Genomic DNA, 12563 nt, shown 5'->3' on the forward strand with positions numbered 1-12563 from the left:
CTTAGCTAACCTTGACCAGATTGTCTTTTGACATGATGGGATACAGAGGAGCAGGATGGAAGGTGTGGGATAAGCTTGTGTGTTTGTACCCTGGGCATTGACAATCCAGCTGCATAGAATGACATTCATTGGCTCCAGTTGCGGTGAGGTAATTTTTCAAGATCTTTGAAAAATTTTAATGTCATATTTCAACTGTTTATTTCCTTATTATAGTGTACTGGAATCTTCAATGGCTGGAGAAGGAGTGATCAGAAGACCGAGATGAATTTTAACACTATTCTAGAAGAGATTCTTATTAAAAGGTCACAGCAGAAAAAGAAGACATCGCCCTTAAACTACAAAGAAAGACTTTTTGTATTAACGCAGTCCATGTTGACCTACTATGAGGGTCGGGCAGAGGTAGGAGACAGTCAAAATTTACTTTTGCTGCTTTCTTTGTTGATATGATTTTATAATATTGCCCCCATACCCACCCTCAATCTTATGGAAGGAGATTTGGGATAATGAAGTAAAGGTCATAGTTTGTTATCATTTGGATTTAAAAGATAAAGTTCTAGGTATGGGTAGAAGTTATTCACAAGTCTGTTCACTGTGGATGTATTATACATGGCTATGCATTTTATGTCAGCCTACTGAATTAATTTGTTAGAGAAAATAAATTCCTATGTTACTTTTAGATCCTGATGGAATTCATTAAAGTAGTCCTCCCTTATCCAAAGGGGATGTGTTCCAGGAACCCCATTGGATGCCTGGAACTATGTTTATGTACTATAAAGTATGTTTATAGTGTACTGATGAATACTATGTTTTATTCTACACATGTATACATATACTGAAGTTTAATGACAGATTAGGCATGGTTAAGAAATTCATAACAATAACTGATAATACAGTAGAAGATTGTAACAATACACTGCAATCAAAGATACATGCATGTAATCTCTCTCAAAATATCTTCTTGTTTTTAGTATTTTTGGACCATTGTTGACTGGTCCAAGGTACCCATCCAGGTGGTACCTAAAATTGCCAGCAAAACTATGGATAAGGGGATACTAGTTTATGGGTGTACATGTCTTTTTCCCATATGCTGCTGTGTTATATGTCAAAATCTTGCACATATAAACTGTGTGTGTGTCCATTGCCTTTTATGAATAGCTTATCATTATGAAGTAGAAGTTACTTACAACTATGTAGTGATTTGGCAGACCCAGCACATTACTGAAGTTGACCCAAAAGAACTACTTCTCTTGTTTGACAAGCACTTTGTTTATTTTATTTCAACTGTTTCAAGGTTTGTTTGAAGGGCCTAGGGAGAAGCAACTCACTGAAAAACTGGTCAGTGAGCAGAGGAGGGTGCTCACTGAGGAGGGTGTCTTGCCAGTCAGCTCCTGGGCTTTGTAAGTGCTTCAGGCTGAGGTTCTATTACTAGCTGAGGTGCATGGATGCAAGTCAGCTCTGGCCCCCTCTTCCTCCTGACATGGACCTCTGCAGGTCCAGCCATGCTCCTCCCCTAGAAATATTCTCGGGGTCTAGGCAGTGACTGGAGTCTGGGTTGCCCCTGTTGAGCACATGCTGTTGTCTAGCTGGTTATAGTAGATTCTTGGTGATCTTGGTGTTTGGTTTTATTTTATTTTATTCTATTTTAAATTTAATTTCTGAGGAACAGTGCCCTTTTCAGAAGTCGATTAACTTGTTTTTTATTTTGTTTTGTTTTTGTTATTTTTACCCCCTCTGAATTTCTCTGTGGTTTGGTTTCCCAGTTCAAACAGAATGACATTGTTTGTCACCGTGGTCCTCAACTCTATTAACTTCTGCTGTGGCTTGTTGCTGTGAGCGGTGGGCTTCTGTAAATTCATGAATTCAAGGCTGTAGGTCCCTTATCTACCATTCCTTAATCCCCCAAATGCTAAAGACCAAAACTTCAAAAACTCTTTTAGTTATAAAATTTGATCTGAGATGAGGCTATTTTTAGTCTTTATTTATCTTATTCAGTGTGAATTTTTTGTGTGTGTTTGTGTGGAAATATTAATGGGTTTAGTTATGTGGGGCTGGCCCAGTCCCAGCTGGGAGTGTTATGTTGTAGACGGTAAATGTGCTATATTTCTTTTGTTAAATCTGAAATATCAGAATTCCAAAAGGGTTTCAGATAAAAATATTCTATGTGAATTATTTGAAAATCTAAAACAGATTTTAAGAAGAAACATCAATAAATTTTTGTTGTATGGTAATGATTTGTCATATTATTATAATTACTTGTTATATTTGTTGAGTTTAATGTACCAAAAGAATAGAAATATAGCAGTGAAAGTAGTAAAGTATGGTTGTTTACTAACCAAAAAGCCTCAGAAATCTACATTATTTGCTTAGAAATATGGACTGATATTATTAAAAAAACATATATCTGTCTGCTTGGGAGCAGTCTCATCTGCCTAAGAACCAGCAAGTTCTCATTGTCACAATATCAAAAACCCAGCCTCGGACACTGAAGGTGAGAATAGATCTCCTTCCAGTCTGTTGCTGACTGGCCCAGGGAGCTGATCCTATTAGCTTGTTTCCTGCCTTAAGCCCTACTCCCTGATAAATGGGGTATTTTGATCCCTCCTGGTTTCTTTTCAGAGGGACTGATATTCCTTAGTCATGAGTTTCCGCTTGAAATGTATGGAATAGTTACAGATTTGTTAGCCTCTCACATTTAAAAATGATTAGTTACCAATATTAAAAAGTTAAGAGTTTGAAGATAAGACTTTGGGTTCTTGAAAAGTAACACTGACTTTTCTGATAATACTGGACTGAATTAGCTCTCTGACTTCTGGAAAGCCCAGAAACACCCCGTTATGCTTCTTCCCTGTTTTTTTTTTTTTTTTTTTTTAAATGTTCTGCCATTATCTTCTTTTTTTTTTTTTTAAAGATTTATTTATTCATGCATACAAGAACCGGGGTACAGGACAGATATGCAGGGAGGTGAGAGGATTCACCACAGACAGAGTGGGGGACAAAAACAGGCAGACTGACTGAAATACACTGCTGAGGGAAGCAGAGGGCAAGACAGGAGAGGTCTGCCAACCCATGTGGGTATCTCCCTGGCCAGCCAGGATCGAACCCATGGTGCAGAGACTGCGGACATCTTCACAGCGCTGTGCTCAACTGCCTGCACCATTAGGGAGGCCTTCTTCCCTGTTTGAATGAATGCTCTCACCTTGATGAATGGTTGGGTTTTCATCTCTTCAGTGCTAGAGACTGGGATTTATAAAGGTATGTGGTATAATTAACCCATGAAAATCAACAGGTGTTTTAAAAGTAACATTTTGTTAAAGATGTCAGATTCCAGAGGTGGATTAGAAGAACCATGGAATTAAAATAAAGAGCTCTAAAGATATTTATTTTATATATGTTATTTTATATATGTCTTATTTTATAAATGTTCATAGTTGTGTTTTCAAATGGAAAACAATGAGTAGGCTACTGATTAATATAGGAGTCCTAAACTAGGAGTCCTAGTTTCCTCATGGCAGTTAAGTACCGCTAAACTTAATTAATCATTACATAAGAAATATAGTCTGCATCTCCTGGTTCTCTGGACCCCAGCTCCTTCCTCATGAGGGTGATGGCTTTTATTGAAATCCTCTATTAAGTACAGTTTATTGTGCTTCTCAAAATATGCCAAGAAATTCTGTTCAAGATGATGAGAATTTCTGTGAGCTGTTTCTTCCAAGTCTAATATTGCAAAACTTCTGTTTCAGTCTTTGCTGTGGGTCATTCTTTAGTTCGTTCTCCTTGCTATTGTGGTAGTCAATTAACTGATGTTGCTGCATATTACAGTGAACTGATGAACGATCTTGACAATTTATATTTTTTTATCTTAGTCAGATAACACAGAACAGAGAAACTGGAGGTTTCATAAGTAATGTTGCTTTCTGGTCAAGGAACTATGACACTGGATTAGTGCATGTGATGTTCCAGTGGAGGCTCCATTGAAATGGGGCCAGGGAAGAGCAGGCCTTGAGTTTAATAAGGAAAAAGACCCCTAAAAATGGGGAGAAAACATGGAGTGGAGAGACTTTTATATGTTGAGATGTGGAATAAAAATATTTCAAGGGACCTCCCTGGTGGTGCAGCGGTTGAGCGCTGGGTTGCGAAGCTGCCTGCAGCCTCTGCGGCGCCATTTCGATCCCCGGCTGCTCCCCGGCCACCGGAGGAGGGTCCCACATGGCGCACAGACCTCTCCTGCCGCCCGCTGCTCCCCTCAGCAGTGTACTTCGGTCCTTCTGCCTGCTCTGCTCCCCGCTCTGGCTCTGGTGAATTCTCTCACCCTCCCCCGCTTCTGACTATACCCAGTGCTTGTATAAATAAATAAATAAATCTTTAAAAAAAAATATTTCAAGTATTATGTAAATCCACAATTACCATTAACTAAGTAATTAGAAGCTTTTTATAATTGGACTTTGGTACTACCAATTTGGTTGGTTTGTTTTTTGGAATACCGATCCAGTATGGAAACTGGAAAATAGTCTACAAATTTGAATGTGCAGGGAGATGAGTAGTGTTGGGATCCTGCAGGCCAACTACAGGTCGGTGAGTCACTGACTTAATGGGACCCAGCGTACAGTTGTAGTCAGAGCTGTGGTTTATTACCATAAAAGGAGTCAAAGCAAAATCAGCGGAGGGGAGAGGGGCATGGGGAGAAGCCCAGAGAACACCAGGCACAAGATTGCAGGAGTTTTATCCAAGCGCACTCACAAAGGGTGTGCTGCTTTCTCCAGCATCAAATTGCAACAACTCTGGAGTGTCAACTATAGTAGAAACTTGTCAGAGACTCAGTGCCCAAAGCTTTTGTTAGAGGCTGGTCACATAGGTACCTTCAACTGAACCTGTATCAAAATTGCAGACTCCAGAAGGAAAACATAAACCATAAACCAAATATTGCACAAGAAAGCACAGTGCCACTCTTTATATTGCTGGGGATGGTGGCACCCTCCCAAAGACCCAGTTTTCAGGTGCCAGCTAAGGACCAACCTTGTAATCAGGCCTTTCACAGGATAGCAGTCTCAGACACTGGCTAGGTTAACTCTTTTCTGCACACTAGCAGTAATAATGATGCAGATTATTGAGCATCAAGTACATGTCAGGCACTGTGCCTAGTATGTTACCTGCGTTATTTCTTTTGTTCCTCAACTCAATGCTGCATTAGATCTTATTACTACCTCCATATAAAATGGGAATGATATGAAGCTTAGGTTAAAAACTTGCAAAAAATCATACACGTAATGAATTGCAGTCTGTCTTTGAAACATTCTTGACACTCAAGGGAAAATTAGAAAAAAATATGTTAAAGCTCTCTATACTACAGATCAAATTTTATTTTAGGGGCCTCCCCGGTGGTGCAATGGTTGAGCGCGCAGACCTCTCCTGCTGCCCGCTGCTCCCCTCAGCAGTGTACTTCGGTTCTTCTGCCTGCTCTGCTATCCCCTCTGGCTCTGGTAAATTCTCTCACCCTCCTGCGCTTCTGACTGTACCCAGTGCTTGTATAAATAAATAAATCTTATCTTAAAAAAATTATTTTAGAACTTTTAAGGATATTTCTATTTATTTCAGTTTTGTCTTTTCTTGAATTTTCTTTATGGTAGAAGAAAATTAACACTAGTCAGGGAGTTTGTCTTAGCTCTTGCCATTATCTAACTGACTTTATAAAGCACTGTTCTTTAATCTGTAGATATAATTTAGAAATTAATTTCATGTATAGTCTGTCTCATTAGACACTTAACTCTTCCTTTGTCATCACTAATTCAACCCTAACACACATCAGACCTGTTACAAAGTCCTGTGAATTCTCCTTCCCTCCACTACAACCTTATTGCAGCTCCCAAATCCATTCCTTTAGGTAAATTACTGCCCTACTTGATTTTATTCTTGGATTTTCATCTTTCACTGAGATGACCTTCAGAGGGATATTAAAAACCTGTAGCTTTCTGTCTTCTCAGGGATCAAGTTAAAACTCCTTACTTGGAATACAAAGTACTTGATGCTATAGAACCTTGTCTCCGCTCTTCCTCCACCCCAAACCATGACTTCTACCTACATGGATCAAAGGAGAAATGGGGAGACCTCAACCCTTATATCCAGGCAGGGAATGTTTATCCGAAATGTACTTCATGACCATGGCAACAAGAAAGGTCGTCACACTGCTGATCATTAGAAGAGTCAGTATTTGAGCCTGGTGGTTTGACTCTAAGGTCTGTGCTCTTTCCATCAGGGCACGGGGACTTCCTTTCATATTTTTCCGGTAGTACAGAAATCAAACACTGTTGTGATGAGATGCTTCAAATTTTAATCTTTTACTTGGCTATGAGTTAGGATGTTAGAGGTAATCAGTGACATATGATGACATGAGTCTCTCAAACACTCTTGGCAAACTATCAAATTTCTAGAGTCTTCCAGATCATTGAGAGTTGTTTTCTTGATCAGCCCTGGGAACCTGGAACTCTGAGCTGTGTAGGGATTAGAGGCTCTTAATGTTGTATCGTCTGATCTTTCTTAGTTGTTTCCTGAGACTAGGTAGACACTCCCTGTAGGAAGCATAAGTTTATAGAGCTCTTCTAATCTCTACCTGAAGACTTGTGTCTTTCATCACTTCCTGGGATTCTGGATAGTGAGCATGGAGTGGAAAAAGAATCTCTTATATAATAGGGGAACTGCAAACATTTGCCTCAGACTTAACAAGTTATGAGACAGTTCACCCATTTTGTAAAATGTGATATGACCCTAAATACTCCGTAGACAGTACTTGTAAGTATACTAGGGAATTTTCCGGATCTAAAAATTCACAATTATATTCACCCATGAAAACTCATTTTTCTAATTGGCTGTTGAGTTTCCTCGTTTCTGAAATAAGATAGTATCAACTTTTCGACTCGTGTCTCAATTTCCCTTCTGTGTCACATCTCCCACTTCCGATTCATATCAGTTTCCTTATTCTGCTACGCAGGACCTGATCTTGCTTTATAGTACTTTATAGTACATTAATCACTTAAAGGAGCCAAGATGCAGACTATCTGATTTATCCCTCTTATTTTGCCATATTATTACCCATTATAATTCAGTAACACCCACTGATTTTTTTTTTCTTTAGAAAGTGAAAATCTATTAGGAGAGATGAAGAGAGAACACTATTTCCTCCATTCCATTTTTGGGGAAAATTCTTATTTCACTCTAGTTTCAAACTTACAGAACAGTTGTAATAATAGTGCAAGGAATTCCTGAGTAACCTTTCTCAGATTATAGATGCCTATGGTTATGCCCCATTTGCTTTATACTCTCTTGGGCTCTGTGTCTCTTTCTCTTGACATGCATCTTTTCTCAACCATTTGAAAGTAAGTTACAGATATTGTCCCTTTTAGGTGTAATAGTCACTGTGTGTTGCCTAGAAACAAGGTCATTCTTTTATACAACCACAGTACAATGATCAAAATGTTGGGGAGAAAGAACTCCTTCCATATTCTATATGGAACAGCATATGCAATGGTCCTGTGGTGTAAAGGGTCTTCATGTTTTTGTGGAACTATTCTGTTCTAGACTTAAATAGATTTACGTAACTGATAATTATCCATACAAAGGTTAATTGATTTGTTAGTTATAAAAAAGAATCATACAATTTTAGATCTTGAAGGACCTTTAAAGAATGACCCCTAAAATTTATACTTGAGAATAAGAAGATGACTTGCTCCAGTCAATCCCAATATTCTTCAATCAACTTCTCTGATTGCACTCCCTGAGTACACTAAAGGATGTGTTTGGGTTGCCCACATAGATGAGGAAACTTAAACAGTATGGTTACAGCTTAAATAATACAGATACAACTTAAATAATAAGATTGTTTACCATTACAATTGACACCATCTAGTGACTGTTCAGACCCCTTTGCTTAAAAAGACTATCACTTTCTGCCTTGGAATTTATGTTCTTACTGTGTCTCTTTAGAGTTATTTCCCTTACAATTTTGTTCCATTTTATTTTTTGAGGAGATGCATTATTTTAATTTAGAAAAAAGCTATGTTTTAAATTTAGTGTTGATTAGTATTAATCTTTACCCCAAACTATAAACAGCCAGAATATGAACTGTCAGAAGAAATCATAAAGCACTTTTAGAAAGTGAAACAGCATTTTGGGTTGTTTCTAAGCTGCATAGGGTATGCTAATTCTTAGCCACTCTTGATCCTGATCAGATATGTAGAGAATTATCTACAGAAGGGTGCTTAATAACACCTGTGTAGTGAGCAGTGAATTCTCTGATGCTTTAGAACTCCTGACATTAGCAGCCATTAGGGTTCATGAATACACTGGATTTCCAAGCTAAACACACCCCTGAGTATGACCCTACACCTCTAAATCTTGCAAACTAATGTTACCGCAATGAAAAATTAATTAAAAAAAGTAAAAACAACTAAAAATTAAATACAAAAAAAAATTACAGTTGGATGATTACTACTTCAGATCATCGAAAACATTGTTACCAAAGCTCTTCTTACCAAAGCTCTCCCTTTGCCTTTTTCATTTTTAGTCTTAGAGAACTGTCTATCATATTTGCATAATTCCATGTTGGCAAATACCGGACATGAAAATTGCACAAAATAATGCAATATAGTTGTTTGTTAAACAAAATTAAATGAACAAGTAAGAGACTGAAATGAAATCTCCAGTGATTTTTAATAGATTGTGAGAAAGGGACTTCCTCCCATTTATCCTGGTTGTATGAGAAAACTTTTGTCTGTTTTGTCTGTTCCGTCTTTACTCTAAGGAATCATATCTGTTTAGTGCTTCCTTAATTTTATTTGCTACTGCAAACAGTAACATGGACAGGAGTTATTCTCTGCTCATGGGATTTTAACAGGTGAACATCAGTCCTTTTAGAGGAATATAGGTATATATTTAATATGCACGCAGAAAGACCATACACTTTAGTTTGTTATATGGAACTCAGCTCATTTGTTTTAATTTGTTCATTGTGTATCGAAGATGCAATGAGTATGTACAGTATGCTGGGAAGGAAGAAATTAAAAGGTAAATGATTCCAACTTTACTTACAGACTTGCAGTCTGATTAAACTATAGCTCTACTTTTATGAGTTCATACTGGCAGACTTTCAGTGCTGCAACCACTCTGTTATGAAGGGGCATCTTGAGATCTGCACTTCTTACCCTTCTGTCACTGCTGTTTGCATTGCGTTTGCTTTTCTAGATTACCTGGGACTCAGCTTCACTGGCCCTTGGGTTTCCAAGTGAAATATGGGACACTTGCACCAGGATTTTAAGGTTTCTTTCTATTCTTAAATTTTACATAATGTAGTTTTCACAAAAGCAGGCAGTGTTGCACGCATACTTGAAATGCTCTGTTCTTCTTAGCACCTCCTTCAAGTGTATCTGTAGATCTTAGATAACTAACAAGTTTGTCCATCATCTAACTTACAAGTGAAAAATTGGTGGCAACCAATTCAGGTGCCTTTTCTGAAGTGACATCTCATGAGATATGTGCGTCAACATGTCTTATCGCTGGCTTGTGTGCTGTTAAACCACATCGTGCTACTTCCCGCACCACAAAGGGGGACTTCCTTGAAGAGTAATTTCACTGACCTCCTCTATACATACATTTCCTTCCTCCTTCCCTTCTTTGGCTTTATATATATCAGATGTTGAGAAGGTACTGTTTTTAGAAGTTGTTGATTTTTGTCTTTTTCCTCACTGTACCCCTGTGAGCCAGTGGGAACCCTATACATTTAAGTAAATTAGAGATATAGAGAAAAGAGAGACACATGAAAAGGAAATACTTCTGTGAATGCTTATATGAAAGAAGTTAGAAAAGGTTAGATGGTAACACTTAGGAACTTTAGAAGGCTTGGTTAAATAGTTCACTTCATAAATACATTGAACAAGTTTCTTCACATAGAAAACTTACAAGTAACTCAAAGATGAGTTTATTTACATTCATAGCTTACGGCAATAGTAGAGAACAATGTTCTAGTTGGAAAGGAACCCTATAAATCCATCTCAGCTTATTAGTAGGTTAGATACTTTAAAAAAAAAAGATCTATTTATTTATTCATGCAAGAGCTGGGTTGTAAGCCAGAGGTTGGGGGTGGGGCGGAGGTTGGGAGGAGATAGAGACAGAATAGGGAGCAGAACAGGCAGATCCATTGAAATACCCTGCTGAGGGAAGCAGTGGGTGAGACAGGAGAGGTCTACTGCACCATATGGGTCAGCTCCCTGACCTGGGAGAGATAGCTTCATAGTGCTGAGTCTTTTTTTTTTTTTTGATTTGTAAACAGTAGAGTTTTATACAAATATAAAGTTACACACCTTCAGAGCTATCCCTCAAAAGACAATCAATTAAACATCTTTAAAAATTTAACAATGTATAAATACATTCATAAAATAATCTGTTGATTAGAAGACTTACAAAGTCAATGGTACCTATAACAATTTACAGATGCCTAAATAGTTTCAGATTATTACATATATTGCTTTTTTAAAAGAAATAACATTACTACAAATGCATTGTTTACAATATCCCTATTAGAGTCAGGAAAAAAATAGATTCACAAAATAAAATATCTTTTAGGCATTTATTATGCCAAATACATAAATTATTATTCTCACTATAAGAATAATACTTTTAGTGGTAAAAGACTTCATCAGGCCAACAACCAATGATAAAGTTCCATGAAGTTCCAAAGTGAAACCTAACTTCCTTTCCAAAAAATACACAGAACAGCATCAATCTGTACAAATCTCTTAAACATAAACTATGAAAATTCCATATATATTAGTTGGGACTCATGTACATGACTTGTTACAAATAAACATAAACAAAAATCCTGTTTCTACCTGCCTGTGAATGTTTGGGATAAGAAGTTTCATCATGAAATATATATATTAAGTTGTAAAATTAACAATTATTTCTAACTTATACATAAGTCAAAGTGCTCACTCTTATCATGGAAGCAAAACCTGCTTCTGAAAATAATCTACAGAAATACTAAACAGATACACTAGGAACATCCTCCTAAGTTCTAGGGGTGAAGATGCAAATGTCTCCATTATATATGTACATGAACGCCAACTCTTTCACTCACTTGGGACATATGGATTACGTGACTCCGTGCATACATATGTATACCATGAACCAAATTTTGATAATGTTTCTAGCAACACCATGCTTTCAAGCCCCAAATGCTAGAAAGAAAATAAAAACATAATATGAAAACTGCTTTTCCTTTATAAGTAAACTTTCAAATGGAACCCCCCCCACCTTTGCAACATGTACTGAGCTCTAGAAATTTCAGAGTAAACATTTCTTCAGTTGTTTCCCAATGAAATAGAACATACAAATGTTCTCTCTCTTCATGAAGTCTGGTTGTCTAACTGCTTTCCAAGATAAGATGTAGCTACACTGGTTAAATTCTTTCTGCTGCCCACTTTGCACCTGATGTAGCTATAGAGGTTGGCACCTTGTAGTACCACACCCATGATAACCACTGCTAGCCACTTCACTCGGAAGGAGAAGAGAGCACTAAAGGCAAATATCACCCACAGCACTGGACAGGCAACAAGTCCTAACCAAAAGATTCTTGACTCTGCCTCTGAAACAGTTTTATTCTGTTGAGAGGATTCCTTTCTGGATTCAAACACCCAATGGCTTTTTCCATCTTCATCAATATGATTCCATCAACACAGGCCAAACATAAGTCTTCCTGTGACATTCTTTTTTTTTTTTTTAATAGAGGCATGTTTTTATTTATTTGTTTGTTTGTTTGTTTTGTTTATACATGCACTGGGTACAGTCAGAAGCGCGGGAGGGTGAGAGAATTCACCAGAGCCAGAGCGGGGAGCAGAACAGGCAGAAGGACCGAAGTACACTGCTGAGGGGAGCAGCGGGCGGCAGGAGAGGTCTGCGTGCCATGTGGGACCCTCCTCTGGTGGCCGGGGAGCAGCCGGGGATCGAACCGGCGCCCCAGAGGCCGCGGGCAGCTTCGCAACCCAGCGCTCAACCGCTGCGCCACCGGGGAGGCCCTTCCTGTGACATTCTTGACTGTCCAAAAGTCACATGATAACAACAAGATAATTGTTACCATACAGGCAATAAAACTGCTACTGACCAATTCACAGAGAAGATAGACTACAATTGCACTGATGTGAAAGAATAAATGGAAAAATGATGCCGCTGGGTGTCTGATTTTGGATTTTTTTGGTCTGGTGGTTATCCCCTCTTCCACATCAAAAAGTGAAACATCTTCAGTGTCACCATTACTGTCCTGCTGCAACATGGTGTCGTGGCCCATAGTGCTGAGTCTTCACCCCTTGAGCCACCAGGGAGGCCCCAATAGGTTAGATACTTTTTTTCTAGTGATTTAATTTTAAGAGTACCTTATTCCTGACCAGGATTGATAGTCATATAGTGTCGAAATAAATGGTAAAGATTTGAATTTTCTTGGAAAAGGATAATTTGATGCAAGAGATCAAGTATGTAATGCAGAATTTTTTAAAAACAGGATCATCCCTTTATTTTCAGATGTC

At 38.1% G+C, this 12563-nt stretch overlaps 1 protein-coding gene and 1 pseudogene across 3 annotated transcripts in view; one reads left to right on the plus strand and one right to left on the minus strand.

Moving 5' to 3' along the window:
- Positions 1–222: 222 nt before the first annotated feature.
- Positions 223–12563, plus strand: part of TEC (tec protein tyrosine kinase) — a gene marked incomplete at both ends in the record, with an annotated part of 70941 nt that continues 58600 nt past the window's right edge. The window contains one exon of one of the 2 annotated variants that reach the window (XM_084233844.1): positions 223–399. In XM_084233844.1, coding sequence (XP_084089970.1) covers positions 262–399 — 138 coding nt within the window. The remainder of the gene's footprint in view (positions 400–12563) is intronic. The other variant, XM_084233842.1, reaches the window with a different exon arrangement.
- Positions 11391–12313, minus strand: LOC311171216 (Golgi apparatus membrane protein TVP23 homolog B-like; annotated as a pseudogene). The gene is made up of 2 exons: positions 12074–12313; positions 11391–11750 (listed from the first exon to the last, which is right to left on the minus strand). The product of its transcript is annotated as a Golgi apparatus membrane protein TVP23 homolog B-like (transcript).

This window comes from Talpa europaea, assembly GCF_964194135.1.
Source record: "Talpa europaea genome assembly, chromosome: 5".
NCBI lineage: Eukaryota > Metazoa > Chordata > Mammalia > Eulipotyphla > Talpidae > Talpa > Talpa europaea.